We start from the raw sequence: 14718 nt of genomic DNA on the forward strand, positions 1-14718 counted from the left end.
AGTTGTGGCACATGGGCTTAGTTGCTCCACAGCATGTGGGATCTTCCCGGACCAGGACTCGAACCCATGTCCCCTGCATTGGCAGGCAGGTTCTTTTGTTTGTCTGGTTTTGGTTTCTTTTTGGAGTACGCGGGCCTCTCACTGTTGTGGCCTCTCCCGTTGCGGAGCACAGGCTCCCGGACGCACGGCTCAGTGGCCATGGCTCACGGGCCCAGCCGCTCTGCAGCATGTGGGATCTTCCCGGACCGGGGCACGAACCCGTATCCCCTGCATCGGCAGTTGGACTCTCAACCACTGCGCCACCAGGGAAGCCCTCCCGTGGGTTTTAATGTGGAATCTATAGATAGGCCTCCAGGGATCTGGGAACCCGTGAACTTGTGGGTCATATTGTGAGTGCAAGGGGAACCTTCAGCCACGGAGAGGCTCTGGAGCCTTCTCCAGAATCTGCAAGGTTCATGACCCCAGTGGGGTGAGGAACCCATGGGGCCCACATGCCAAGGCTGCTGTGGAGGCTTCATGAGGCGAGCAGTGTGAAGCACCTTGTATCACTCACGCTATGGGCCTGCAGGCAAGGTGTTATCTAGAAGGGGAGTCGGCAAGCTTTTTCTATAAAAAGGGTCAGGTAGTAAATATTTTGGACTTTGCAGACCAGCCTCTATTGCAACTATTCAACTGCAAAGTTGCAGCTCAAAAGCCGTCAAAGAAATAGGTAAACCCTATGGGTGTGACTGTGATCTCATAAACTGTTTACAAAAACAGGCAATGGGGCTTCCCTGGTGGCTCAGTGGTTGAGAGTCCGCCTGCCGATGCAGGGGACGCGGGTTCGGGCCCCGGTCCGGGAAGATCCCACATGCCACGGAGCGGCTGGGCCCGTGAGCCATGGCCACTGAGCCTGCGCGTCCAGAGCCTGTGCTCCGCAACGAGAGAGGCCACAACAGTGAGAGGCCCGCGTACCAAAAACAACAACAACAACAACAAAAAACAGGCAATGGGCCCATTTGGGCTTCGACCCATAGTTTGCCAACCCCTGCTTTAGAAGATGGAGCCTTTCTTAGTTTGGATCCTGTACCTTCTCTGAACCTCTGCCTGCCTCTCTCTGTGTTAATGATGCTAAAGGCAAGAAAAAGTAGTAAAAGTACCATTTATTCAGGTCTTAGGTTGTACCAGGCACTGTTCTCCATTTTTCAAGGGACTTAACTCATTTCACCCTCATAGCATTTTGGTAAGATGGGTAATATTATTAGTTCCATTTTACAGATGAGGAAACTGAGGTAGCGAGGTGAAATGAAATCCCAGGTCCAACTGGGGTTGGACCCTGTATTCTGACCCCAGTTCTTAACCAGGGCATGGATGGAGCAGGGGCAGGGTGGGAGACCTTCTCTGTCACCCCCGGCTCTCTGGGGGCTACTCCCAAGTGTTTGGTCCTACAGCCAGAGCTGGCTTGGCCCCTTGGCTTTCTGCCCCTCGGCAGGTCTCGCCTGCCGCGGCCTGCCTGCCTGCCTCCTTGCCCGTCTCTGGGAACCCAACATGGACTCCCCCTTCTCGTGGCTTCAAGGCGGGGGCTCATCTGAGCGCATCTATGATCGGTGTTGTACATGAGAAGGTGCAAGTGTAAAGCTGGCTGAAGAGCATAATAGAATTTATGGAAATTGCTGGCTCGTACCACAGCCCTAGCAATGATGGAGGTGATTATTAATTAATCATGGTCTTGGGGGAACAGTATCAGTGCAAGGAGTAATTAAAATGAAGCATTGTACAGTTGTACCGAGTGATGATTTATGAGCCCGAGGAATTGCTGCTCTGCCCTCTCCCCTCCGGCAGGCTCAATGGGAAGGATTAACGGGAAGGATTGTTTTCAACAAAACCAGTGGCTTACGGATGGATTTCGATCTGGACATCATCAGCCTGAAGGAAGATGGCCTAGAGAAGGTGTGTGGGCTGAGGAGTGGGAGGGCAGGCCAACAAGCAGAGGCTCTTTAAATCCCCTACAATAGACCCCAGGCAGAGACCCAGAGCGAGGGGGCAAGACCCAGTCCATCTGCCCCCTCGGGACTCAACATGACCCAGTGTGGCCAGTGCCTTGGCCCATCAGAGAACATGAAGGCCTTCTCAGACTGGAGGGGTGCAGAACCCAGTGGCCTGTCCATGGCAGATACCCAAACCATCGCCCTGTGAGCAAGGGCCATCAGAGATGCTTACCCTGGAAAGGAGATGAGAGGCTCAAGGGGCAGACAGACTAAGTCCCTGCAGGGCTGTCATGGGGCAGAGGGACAGACGTGTCCTTAGGTAAGAGAAACTTTCTAATGACCAGGGGATGCCTGCATGGGGAGTAATGAGCTCACTGTCACTGGAGACATTTAAGCAAAGATTGAACAAAGCGATTGCTCATCTGGGGGACTGGAGGTGATTCTTTACTCTTGGAGAGAGGTTGAAGCATGTGAATTCTGAACTCCCCACTGTGAGCTTCTAAGGCCTCTGCGATTCCAGGGAATTTCAATGCGGAAAGCAAGACCACGGGGCTGGGCCTCCCATCTGGCTACCATAGAAATGTTTGCAATGGGGCCGATTCTGATCCCTGGGAACCTTCAGCATATTCTGACAAAGTCAGGTTGCTGACCTGAGAAGGGAATTTCACATTAGCCCCTGATTCTCAGCATCCCCTGGGACCTCAGAGCTAGGGGCTCAGCCACACCCTGTCCCACAGCAGGCTGGTCTCTGGGAGCCACCAGGGCACCTCTCCAACCCTGGGAGAGGGGGGTGTCTAAAATGCAAAGAGGCCAGAAGTGAAGTGGCCACCCCTGATCCTTCAGGAACCCTTGATTCCTCTGCTCCCCTCCTCTGCCCTCTCTGGCCCGGGCCTCTTCCTTGGATTATTTTAACACCCCAACCTGGCTTCCCACCTACATTCCCGGGCCCTCCAGCCATCCTGAGTGTACACACGGATGAAGCTCTATCCTGCCCTGGGACTGAGCATGGCTCCCCAGTGCCAAGGCATTCAGTATCAGTTCCTTACCCGGCCTTGAAGGCTCTCCAGGAAACGCCCCGGTTGCCTCTTCCAGGCCTAGTCTCCACTGCCCCCCCCCACAAACGTTCCCCATGGCCCAGTCATACCCACTCCCTCCTGCACCCCAGGCCTTTGCCCTTGCGAGCTCCCCAGTTGCAGGAGTAGGTTTCCTTGGTTCATTCCCACAGTCATGGACCTGGCTGTGTTGCACTTTGCCTGTGTTGCACTTTGCGGCCGAGGTGACTTCATTCAATCCTGAGTTTCCCACGGACTCATGGGGCCACTGTGCTGGGGCCGGGTGGCCAGGGCAGCCACTCTTCTGCAGGTCTCTCAGCCACATACAGCATCCGTCCCCTAAGGACAGGCGCCGTGCCCTCTGCTCCTAAGATGATTGCGGCCCGTTGGTCCAACCCTATTCAAACGATAGCTTATCAAGCACTCTGCCAGCTCCTATTTAAACTCCTGCAGTGCCAGGGAGCCCCCTTCCTCCTCTGGCAGGACTACTGCAATTGTTGTCACTCAAGTCGCTGGCTCAGTCTCGGTCTCTCAGCTCTCCATCTCTGGGGATAGCCTAAAATTCTAAGGATGGCAATTAGATGGCAGGTATGCCACCACCTCCCACTCCTGCACCTGTGGCAGGCATCAGTAATTGCCCATCAGAGCACTCTTGCCATCTGAGCCTACCCGCAGCTCCCACCAGCCCTCCGGCAACGACACAAATCAACCACAGCTAATACTCGAGAAAAACTCTTTACTATACCTAGACTCAGGTGACCAGATTGAGGGCAGAGAGCCTCTGAAGACTGGGTCCTCCTCAGTCTTAACTGTTCTCGCAACCCCACGGCACCTGGTGTCCAGCAGGTCCTGCAGTTGGAGCTCAGTAGATGCTTGCTGTGGTGAGGGCTCCTGCTGGTCACTTGGCCACCAGCCAACTGTCTGTTGAGCGCCTCCTGCACCCAGGCCCGCCGCTAGGGTCCCTCGTGCTGGGCTGGGCTCTGAGCTCAGTCCCCTTGAGAGAAGAGCCTCTTTGTTGTTTTTGTTTTTTTAGCGGTACGCGGGCCTCTCACTGCTGTGGCCTGTCCCGTTGCGGAGCACAGGCTCCGGACGCACAGGCTCAGCGGCCATGGCTCACGGGCCCAGCCGCTCCGCGGCATGCGGGATCTTCCCGGACCGGGGCACGAACCCGTATCCCCTGCATCGGCAGGTGGACTCTCAACCACTGCGCCACCAGGGAAGCCCGAAGAGCCTCTTTGACGCTGTCTGCTTGTCTGCTCTCCTCTTGGCTCTGGGGGCAGGGTCTGCATAGACAGAGATGCTGCCCGGAGAGGGTGCTGAGCCCCCAAACACAGCTGCTCTGCCTCTCATCACTTCTGTTTGCTCAGCCGGGTCATAACTGATCCAGCCAGCTCCAGCCGGTGGCTTTGGGGGGATTAAGGCAGAATTACGCAAGCATAATTACATGTCTCTCTGCTATGCATAGCTCTCTTAATGGGATGTTTGCATTTGGCCTCCCTGTTTAATTGATTAAGTTTCCTGAGTACCCCACCCCAACTGGGACAAGGACAGAATGGGCAGGCCAGAACCTTCCTTGAGAGAGAGGAACTGCAATGGACGCAGAGCTGGGCAGAGTTGGGTCCCAAAGGATCTTCAAGAGGCCCAGGGCTTTAGAACGACTTGTAAGCTTGATCTTCCCTTGCTTCCCTCCAGCCCCAGGCCTCGTATCCACAAGGGCACCACGGGGACAGAGATTATGCCACCTTGTCAAGAGTGTCTGCCACCTTTAGGTGTAAAACCACAAGGCAGACTGCCTTCTAACCGAGTGCCATCCAGTGCCCTCAGTGAGGGTTTTCCACTCTATTCTGCCCCAAAATAGCTGCAAAGACCAGCGTCCTGCTACGCCTGCCTTCCTGCATGTGACACATCTCGTTGTCCTTCCACAGATGCCTAGGAAACATCTCCCTCGCTCCAGGCCCTGTCTTGGGCTTTGGAAGGCATCTGGCCCCAGAGCTGGCACACGCTGAGACCCAGTGAGCAGCTGGGTGCCCAGGTCTTCCCCAGGAGGCGGGAGGCCCCCCAGGCTCAGGGTGACTCTGTCCCAGAGCAGGACCTGGCCCTAACCCTAACTGACTTCCTCGCGGCGTCTGCTCCACCCCAGGCTGGCTTCTGCGGGGCTCCCCGTGCCGCGTCTTTATGTTCATCTTCTCCCTCCGCATTTCCCCTTCCAGCTGTGACGGGTTTGCTAGCAAAGGGGGAGGTGGCAGAATTCAGGAGACTGAACACCTTGGGGGCTTCCTCTGGGTAGGAGAGAGGCAGCAGGGTTGCCAGAAATGTTGGCTCGAAACACATTAGCAATGACGATACTCACGAAGGATGGGAAGGAGACGAGGAGGTTGCTGGTGTGGAGAAAGGATGGAGAGACCGTGGACTCAGCCTCCTGTTCTCCATCTGCCTGTCCATCCAGGTTGGGGTGTGGAGTCCTGCCGAGGGGCTCAACATCACGGAGGTTGCCAGAGGCCGAGGCCCTAACGTCACTGACTCTCTGACAAACAGGTCCCTCATCGTCACCACTGTGCTGGTAAGAGCTGCAGCCCTGCAGGAGGGGCTGTGAGCTGGGGGCGGGCTGGCCATCGGGGCTGGAAAGACCCCCCACATCACCCCACCCAGCATAGGCCAGGCATCTCTTATGAGGCTGCTGGGAGGCTGGACGATGGGGGAGGAAGGTAGAAACGTTGAGGGTCCCACAGAAAGCCCCCAGAGAGCAGTTGGGAGACAGCAACGCTGCTCGTGGCCACAGGCCGGAGACCCCAGGAGGTGGCTGTGAGCGGCCTCTTCCCAAAGGCGGAGCAGGCCAGCCCTCCTGCCTGTCTGGGACCTGCTTGGCCAGCCCTGCTGCAGAGGCCTGTGTGTTTGCATCTCACTCCCACGCAGTCCCTGAGCCCCTGATGCCTGATAGGAACTGTGATGGGTAGAAGGAAGGAGGGGTACCCTGCCTTCTGCGCCAGGACTTGGGGTCCGCCTCTTCCACCCCAGTTCCCAGGAAGAAGGCCCTGCCCACTGGTCCCCCCAGCCCGGCAGGTGCTGGGAGCCCACAGTGTTCTGTCCCGAGTGCTTCTGGCCACGGCTATGACCTTTCTCCCTGCCACCCTCCCTCCACTGCCCAGGACTGAATAGTGCTTCCTTCTTCTGACCATTTCAACCCAAGGAATGGCTTTTGGGGTCTCCCAGGCTCTGTGAGTCTTGAAACTCAGGGCGAGCACCCAGGCCACTGGCCTCCTTTGGCCAGCGCTGTGCCCACTCCACGTGCACCAGCCCCGCCTGGAAGGCCTCCAGGGTGTCCCGAGGCTCAGGACTCACCCTCTCAGAGATGTAGCACTGCTCCTGGGGCCCAAGCTGGGCCATGTAGTGGGGAGGCAGCCTGATCACAACCCGGTGGATTCTGACCAAAGGCCCTTCGAGGACAATTTTGGCCCTGGTCAGCTTCTCCTTATAATGAAGCAAATATGATTGTCAGGACCATGTGCTGAGGTCACTCTATACCAAAAAAGGGAGCTCAACCTGGTTTGGCCAGGCCCTACTGGACCGTCCTATGCCCTCCCTCTAGGGCTAGGTATGTGCTCAGTGGCTGGGTGGCGGACACCATGGAGGAAGAAGGGATGTAACAGCTAAACCCCACCCTCCCAAGAATCCAGTGAGCAGCAGACTCCAGCAGACCATCAGCTTCCAGGGAGCAGTTGTAGCCTATGGCTGTCATCCCCAGTCTCCAGGCTTATGACTATTAAGAGGATCCACATGAAAGCTGATGGAGACCTAGCAATTCTGAGCATGCTGCTGATAGAGCCAGAAGGAGATGGCTGGGGAGACACCTCTCCACACCCACCTTTCGGGAGTGAGACCCTCACTGGCATCGTCCCCAAAACCAGACATCCTGCCTGCCTGACTGACATTTTGTTAACTAAAAAAATATAAATATCAAGCTATAAAACCAGTAAGTCAAAAGATCTCATCAGGAACAGGGGAAAAAATTGTAAAAACAAAAAAATTTAAAGATGAAAAATAATATAAGCAATAGGATGTAGTGTGTGACATGGGAGATAGAGCCAGTATTTTATAATAACTATAAATGGAGTATAACCTTTAAAAATTGTGAATCACTATATTGTACACCTATAACATAATAAAAAATAAATGAAAAAGAATAAGGCAAAAAATAAAGATTAAAAATAAAAAGACATGAAAAGAGCAAAGGGATTAGAAGGAAGTGTGATGAGCAATTAAAGGAATATTAATGTGGATAAAAATAGAAAAGATGAAAGGAAAGTTGAAAGAGAACAAAGTAAAGCTTAAAAGGAAAATAATGAAGAGAAAAATGAAAATAAGGAATGAGATTAAAAGGAAAGCTACCAAGAGAGACAAAAAAATAAAATAAATAATTAACAGCTCTGGCTAGAGAAGGTGAAAAATGTAAAACCAAAATGTCAGAAAGCAAAAGGATAAAAGTGTGACAAAGCTAAAATATAAAAGGGTAAAAATAAAATAATAAAAAGGTGGTAAAAGATTAAAAGCAGAGCTGCATAAAATGTGAGATATAAATAAAACACTTTTCAGAAGACAAGATTAAAAAAAGGTAAAACGGATGTGCTCAGAGAGATTAGGAGAGATAATTAAATGAGCTGAGTTGATTCAGCCACAAAACAATACTCTAACAGTAAGAGGGGAGCTAAAGATAATATACCAGACTGATGCAAAATACACACACCTTCAGTGACCACAGGGTTAAGTTCTATTAAAGTGACAGCAGCCTGGTTTCAAGGGCATAAGACCCTTCTGCAAAGCCGCAGGGGATTTATCTACACCTGCAGAGGTAGAATCGCGCAGATATTCTGTGCTCTTCTCACAGTTTCTTGGGCAATACTGGAAGCTTCTTGCAAAGGTTGCTCACTGAGGGCCCCGCCCACATCGTCCTGCTGACTCTCAGCACCCCAAGGAAGGAGAGAAGCCCCCTTGGCTGGCAGCCTGGATGCAGCTCCATCGGTTCCCCTGCCCTTCATCTGGGCAAACATGAGCGCAGCAGCTCTTGGCGACATGAAAGTGTGACCAGGACACAAGGGCCAGACTGTGATGGTTAAGAGACTCAAACCTTTGGGGCTGAGTCCTGGCTTTACTGTTTACTAGCTGTACGACCCTGGAAAACTGCTTAGTCATTTGGTGTCTCTGTTCCCCATCTGCGAAAGAGAGGTGATAATAATTGTCCTTACTTCATGGAGTTGAGAGGATGAATGATTAATAAAAATAAATGGCACAGAGTGTGTGCTGTCTAAGTAATGGCTGCTGTTGTTATTATTGATTATAAATCCAGTCCCCAGTAAGCTCAGGTTTTAAAGAAGCAGAATGAGAGTTCTAGAGAAAACCTCTGCTTCCATCCACAACCAGGGCCCTGAACTTCACTGAAGATTGACCCCTGACCATGGTCACAGAGCTTATCTCTGTCAGGGTGCATTATAAACTCTGAGCTTGGATTTGAATGTCTTTAAGGCCTGGTGGGCATTCCCTGGCTCACCACAGACCCCACCATTCCATACTGCTTACTCCTGGCTGCTTCTTATACAGGTGTTTCCTGACTGGCCCCTGCAAGCGCTAGGGTTTGTGACCTCCTGAGCCCCTCATAGCTCTAATCTCCTGCTGATACATAAAGCTCCACATCCCAACCACCACCTCAAGGTCTGAGCCCTTGACCCTGACATTGTGATAATCCCCTACCCTTGGACTCCTTTGCCTTGACCTCTGACATGGCTGCTGACCCACTTGAAGCAGACGTCCCACCATCCCAACCCCATTATGCAGGGTCAGATACTCGCATGGTCTGGGAGTGACCCATGATCCAGCTTTCTCCAGCCCCCAGTCCAGAGATCATGGATGGTTGGGTCTGCTTCTTCCCTGAGAGAAGCCCAGTCTTTCCCGGAGGCAGAGTGGGGACAGAGAATGTGACACACAGCCTTTACACTGGTCCCCAAGAAACTCTGTGCCCAGCTGAAAATGTCCTCGGAGTCTCCTGAAAGTCTCAGCGTGGTCTGCATGTCCCAGAGCCCTGGGAGGGGTTGGTCGGGGTACAGTGCTCTCAGCTTGGGCTTTTGGGGACAGCAGCACCAGTTGTGGGGAGTGTCCAGCCTGGCCCAGCCCAGACGCTCTGGCTGAAAACCCAACCCCAAGCTTGGCAGCCTGAAAGCAGGGCCAGCACCTCCCATGGAGAGCACTGGCCCCTGCCTCTCTGGAATTGTGTTGTCAGGGCAACAGTGCTTTGAGTGACAGGCAGGTACCAAGCCTGGGTGCAAGAACATCCACCAGCTTTGCCCTGGAGAACAGGGCTGGACCTGAGACCCTGATGAGGGATTCTCTCCTCCTCTTCTGGTCCCTGGAATCTGGATGTGGCAGAGAACACAGGGAGATATGGGGGCTGCCCCCAAAGCCCCCTCTCTCCTCCTCCATCCTGAATTCCGGGGTTAGGTGCTAAGGTCGCATTACCCTGGACAGACAGATGGACAGAGCCCGGACCTCGCCCTCTCTGACCCCTCAGAGCCACGGGCTCTTCCCCCTTCCTGAGGCGGAAGCAGCAGCAGCAGCAAGAGGCTGGAAGCCTGCCCTCCCCACCCTCTCCCTGCCAGGCCCCAGCTTCTGCTCAGGTTCGCTCTTCCATGAGCTCGTGAAAAATTCATCTGCCCAAAGCTCTGCTCACACACCAAGAAAACACACTCAACTCGCTCCGGGGCGGTGCGGGGGGCAGGGGCGGGCCCTGCTTTGGAAGGTTCAGCGTTCTTGGGGCTGCTGAAGTGAGCAGTGGTGTCGGCACGCGTGTGGGCACCTGTGCAGGTGTGAGATTGGCTACACACAGGTGTCTGGACATGCACCGTCGGGTGTGTTTGTGCCATGTGCGCATTGTAACCCATTTAGGCGCAACTGCCAGGCAAGCTGGACCTGCACACCTGGCACAAGAGAGGAGAAGCTGGGGAGACCAGGATGTGGGCTGGGAGAACCATCCCAGGCCAGGAACCACTCTAGGCTCCACCTGCTGGGAGGACTGGACTCCTAATGCTCTGTCCTGGTTCTAACTGGCAGAAGCCGGGGCCTGGGGGCCAGGGTCCTTGGCTTCCGTGTCTGAGCAGGTCAGGACATCCGAGAATGCGGTGTATTCGTGCCAGTGGCATTGTGTGCATACACAGCGCATACGTGTGCAGGTGTGTGTTGAGATGGCCTAAGCCGGAAGGGGCTTGGGAACAGAGCTCTTAGGTAGGTAACCCTTGGCTTTCCCCACCCACCCCCCAAGACACCCCCTTCCAACTCCACAGGTCCTGTCACTCGACTCTCACGCTGGTGAAACTAGACTAAGAAACTAGACTAAAAGCCCTAGCAATGAAAAGTAGGAAAAGGTTATTTTTCTGGACTCTCGTTTCCTGCGACTTGTTGCAGAGAAATATTACCCCCATTCCTACGGCTGTTCTCCCAGAGCAATAGGAGAGAGCGAAGTTATGAAATTGAGGGCACCTTCACTGAGCAATCGATTAGCAGCCGAGAGAGCTTGTGAATTGGCTGTCTGGACATTTCCAGTAATGAATTGTGAAATAGTCCATGAATAAGTAGTTGGCGGAGTTCAGAATTCCCCCCTAGGAAATGTTGCAGGTCTAGAGACACATTACTAAGGCGAGCACCGTTTTAATGCTCTGGGCTTTGGCTGTTAAATATGTATGCCATCCGCAAAGCACTTCCTGAAATTAATGGCATTTTACAGCTGCTCCAAAGGCAGCGTATTTATATGAAGATGTATAGATTCTGGGGCTGGGGTGGCTTCGCAAATGAAGTGCTAATTTTAGAGGATAGGGCCTGGGAGGGTCTTGGAGAGAGGGTCAGGAAGTGAGCTATCTCAGGGACCTTTCCTGAAATAGCTTTCTGCCGCTAGCTATGATTTTTAACCTTTGGCGACATTGGGCATGGTCTCTAGGCTGGACAGGTCACTTCAATAACAGGTCATCCTGTGCACAGAAAGAAGATAATGATATTAATAATATAATAATAATAATATTGCAGTTTACATTTGCCAGGCACTAAGTGCTTTTCACAGATTGACCCATCTTATCCTAACAACAATCCTGTAAGGTAGATTCTATTATTATCCCCATTTTACAGAAGGTCGATTTTGCTTAGGAATCTCTATGTGGTTGGTGATTCACCTGGCAAAGAAGGTACCTTCTTTTTAATTCTTTCCTTGAGCTAACATCAGGGCTACCAGGTGCCGTGGTACAGTTCGTTCACTGCACAAGAGCATCTGACCTAACAGTTGAGATGGGATTGAGGCCTCACCCAGGCCCTCTCACCAGGCCCTGTGCCAGGATTCAGGGCAGCACCATCCCAGAGATTAATTTTCACGAAGGCAGGGTCCACAATAGCCTGAGTTCCCTTCCCTCCGTGTAGTCTCAGCCCCTTCCTCGGCACCTCCTCAACTCTTTTCTCCAAACTTGCGAGCTGCTTGGTTGGAGTTGGGGATGGGAGGCACTGAGATTTAGCATGGAGTCTAGCCAAAGGACCCAGATTTTCATCCAGTTAGACTGAGAGGTGGTTTTCTCAGAACCACTTGGGGATTCAGACACTCCCTTGCCCTTTCTCTGCAGCATCCCAAAGGACTGTTGAAAACCGAGAATGAATCAGTCATGGGATGGGATTTTGAGGAGTAGCATTGCCGGGGAGCCAGGGCCAGAGAATCTAGCCCGCCGTCCGCAGCAGGAGCCTGGCAAGAGGCTGCCGGTGGGTTTCTGTGCCTGAGAACCCCTGATGAGGGCCCTTCACTGCTCAGGGGCCCACAGTGTCAAAGGAATGGCCCCACCACTTGAGAGAATGATGATGCGCCTCCAGATGAGGTGTGTGCTCTTCTTATGGGCATGTGGGCATGAGCTTCCCCCCACAGGCGGATTCTGTCAGCTAAGGGTTGTCACCCATCAGCTGAAGGCTCGAGGCATTCCTTCACAAGGGGCTTGGGGGAAGGTTAAGGCCAGAAAGAGGCCAAGGAGCTACAGGCAGGAAGGACTGAACCTGAACTCCGTCAGACTATAATTCAACTCTTGTGTGACCTTGGGCAACTTACTGACCTTCTCTGAGCCTCAGTTCTCTCATCTATCAAATGGGGATAATGTCACCTATCTTTTTTTTTTAACATCTTTATTGGAGTATAATTGCTTTACAATGATGTGTTAGTTTCTGCTTTATAACAAAGTGAATCAGCAATACATATACATACATCCCCATATCTCCTCCCTCTTGCGTCTCCCTCCCACCCTCCCTATCCCACCCCTCTAGGTGGTCACAAACCACCGAGCTGATCTCCCTGTGCTATGTGGCTGCTTCCCACTAGCTATCTGTTTTACATTTGGTAGCATATATAAGTCCATGCCACTCTCTCACTTCGTCCCAGCTTAGCCTTCCCCCTCCCCCTGTCCTCAAGTCCATTCTCTAAGTCTGCATCTTTATTCCTGTCCTGCCCCTAGGTTCTTCAGGACCAGTTTTGTTGTTGTTTTTTTGATTCCATATATATGTGTTAGCATATGGTAATGTCACCTATCTTGAAAGCTTATGAGCCTTTTTCACTCTGAAAAAGAGTTTAAATCAATGCCTGGTGCATACTAGGAACTCAGTAAATGATGAGTTTGCTGAGAGTTCAACCCATCCACCTCCATTCCTTACTCTGTGTATCTCATACTGGATGAGGTCAGTAGCTTCTTTCCAAGGTTTTCCTGCCTCTACTCCCAGATATTCTTCGCAGGGTTGCCAGGGGTTTATTTCTAAATGAGAAATCAGACAGTCATGCCCTTTCAAAGCCCTTCACTGGCTCAAAGCCCTTCACTGGCTCCCTATCACGTGGGAGGGAGAGAACCTGATGTGGGACAGCTGTCATCTATGCTCTGGACCCACAAGCCACCTTCTGAGGACCCCCTGCCCACTAGGGAGAGGCACCATGTGACTCAGGGCCTCTGGCACAGTGAGGTGGTTAAGAGCTCCTGCTCTGGGACCACACCGACTTGAGTCAAATCCTCTCTCTATGGCAGCTGAGTGACCTCCCACGAGTTACGTTATCCTCGTGGATTGTACATCTACAGAATGGAGTTACTTGTATCTACCCCCAGAAGGCTGAAACTCAGGCTAAGGGAGGCAATACCAGCTACTGTCCACTGAGCCTTCCTGCTCTGCTGGGCTCTGCACTGGACCCCCATGGGCACCATCTCGTCTGCTGATTTGCTGGCGCCTGGCACGTGCAAATGCAAACTATCATAGTTATCAGGAATCACTCACTGGCAGATCCTAACGCTGGGGACTAGATGCTTGGAAAGAGAGAAAGGTGTCAGGGAGCAGGGAGATCTCATCTGTTAGACAGGAGCTGGGGAGCAGTCAGGGAAGAAACGATGAAGGGCCTTCTGCAGCAGTGTGCTCACACTGGAGCAGACATCAGAACCCCCTGGAGGGCTTCTTATAGCACACCTTGCCAGGCCCCACCCCAGAGTTTCTGGTTCAGTATGTCTGGGTGGGGCCCGAGAATGTGCATTTCTGACAAGTTCCCGGGTGTTGCTGCTGGTCTGGGGACCACACTTTGGGGACCACTGGCCTGTGTTGACGGTGCAACAGAGAGAGCGTGGGATTCAGAATCACAGTCTTGAGTTCGAATCCTAGTTCCACTAGTTTCTAGCTCTGTGATCACTGGACGATCAAATCAATAAGGGCCTACTAAGTGCTGTGTGCACGTCAGTACGTGGCCATCTGTGAGGCACAAAGTTGGCTCTCAGGAAGTACGCTTTCCCTCTCCTGACTTAGCAGGCCATTCTTCTGAGCACCCCCCCTAAAGATGGCTTAGAACACCCTTGCAGAGGACCTGGCCCAAACTCTCTGGCCCCAGCTGGACCTGCCCCACCCACTCAGCCTTTGTCTGCCCCTCTCCCATCTGTCCCCGCAGGAGGAGCCCTTTGTCATGTTCCGGAAGTCTGACAGGACCCTGTTCGGGAATGACCGGTTCGAGGGCTACTGCATCGACCTGCTCAAGGAACTGGCCCACATCCTGGGCTTCTCCTATGAGATCCGGCTGGTGGAGGACGGGAAATATGGGGCACAGGATGACAAGGGCCAGTGGAACGGCATGATCAAGGAGCTCATTGATCACGTAAGTGAGGCGGGAGCACAAGGGACCAAGGACCTCCCAGGAGGCGTGGCCAAGTCCTCTGTGCACGTCAGGGTGGGGCATCCTGGCAGAGAGCGACCCTGGGGGAAGGAGAGATGGAGACAAAGGAGCCATTGGTACAGGCTCACCTAGCACAGACTAAACATTGCCTGCCTTCCAGCTCAGGGCCTTCAACTTTCCAGAAGCATTTTCTATCAAATACCTGTTAATGAATGCAATGGATCTGTACCACCAGACCCCTCATATTCCGTTCTCGTTTATCCTTACGACAGCCCAGTGAGGTAGGTACTGTTATTACCACCCATTTAACAGACAAGGAAGCTGAGGCAGAGAGAGGTGAAGGCTCCCAGCTAGTAAGCAGTGGAGCTGGGACTCAAAGAATCTTTGGAGGCTCTCCGCTTCTGGAGCCTTGGGCTCTGACCTCTGCAGAAAGCCATCTGACCCCAGGACCCAGGGCAGGGAAGGTTCATATAGTAAGTCTTTGCAACCTGAAAAGCCTCAGCCAAAA

The 14718-nt window shown here is 52.9% G+C and overlaps 1 protein-coding gene across 2 annotated transcripts in view; it reads left to right on the plus strand.

The window, feature by feature from the left end:
- The window catches only part of GRIK3 (glutamate ionotropic receptor kainate type subunit 3), a 232635-nt gene that overhangs the window by 185163 nt on the left and 32754 nt on the right, over nt 1-14718 (plus strand). For both annotated transcript variants that reach the window (XM_007453808.1, XM_007453809.1), the window contains exons 8-10: nt 1822-1929; nt 5466-5579; nt 13989-14192. In XM_007453808.1, the coding sequence (XP_007453870.1) occupies nt 1822-1929; nt 5466-5579; nt 13989-14192 (426 nt within the window). The remainder of the gene's footprint in view (nt 1-1821; nt 1930-5465; nt 5580-13988; nt 14193-14718) is intronic.

The sequence above is a fragment of the Lipotes vexillifer genome, unplaced genomic scaffold, assembly GCF_000442215.2.
Source record: "Lipotes vexillifer unplaced genomic scaffold, Lipotes_vexillifer_v1.1 scaffold213, whole genome shotgun sequence".
Taxonomy (NCBI): Eukaryota; Metazoa; Chordata; class Mammalia; order Artiodactyla; family Lipotidae; genus Lipotes; species Lipotes vexillifer.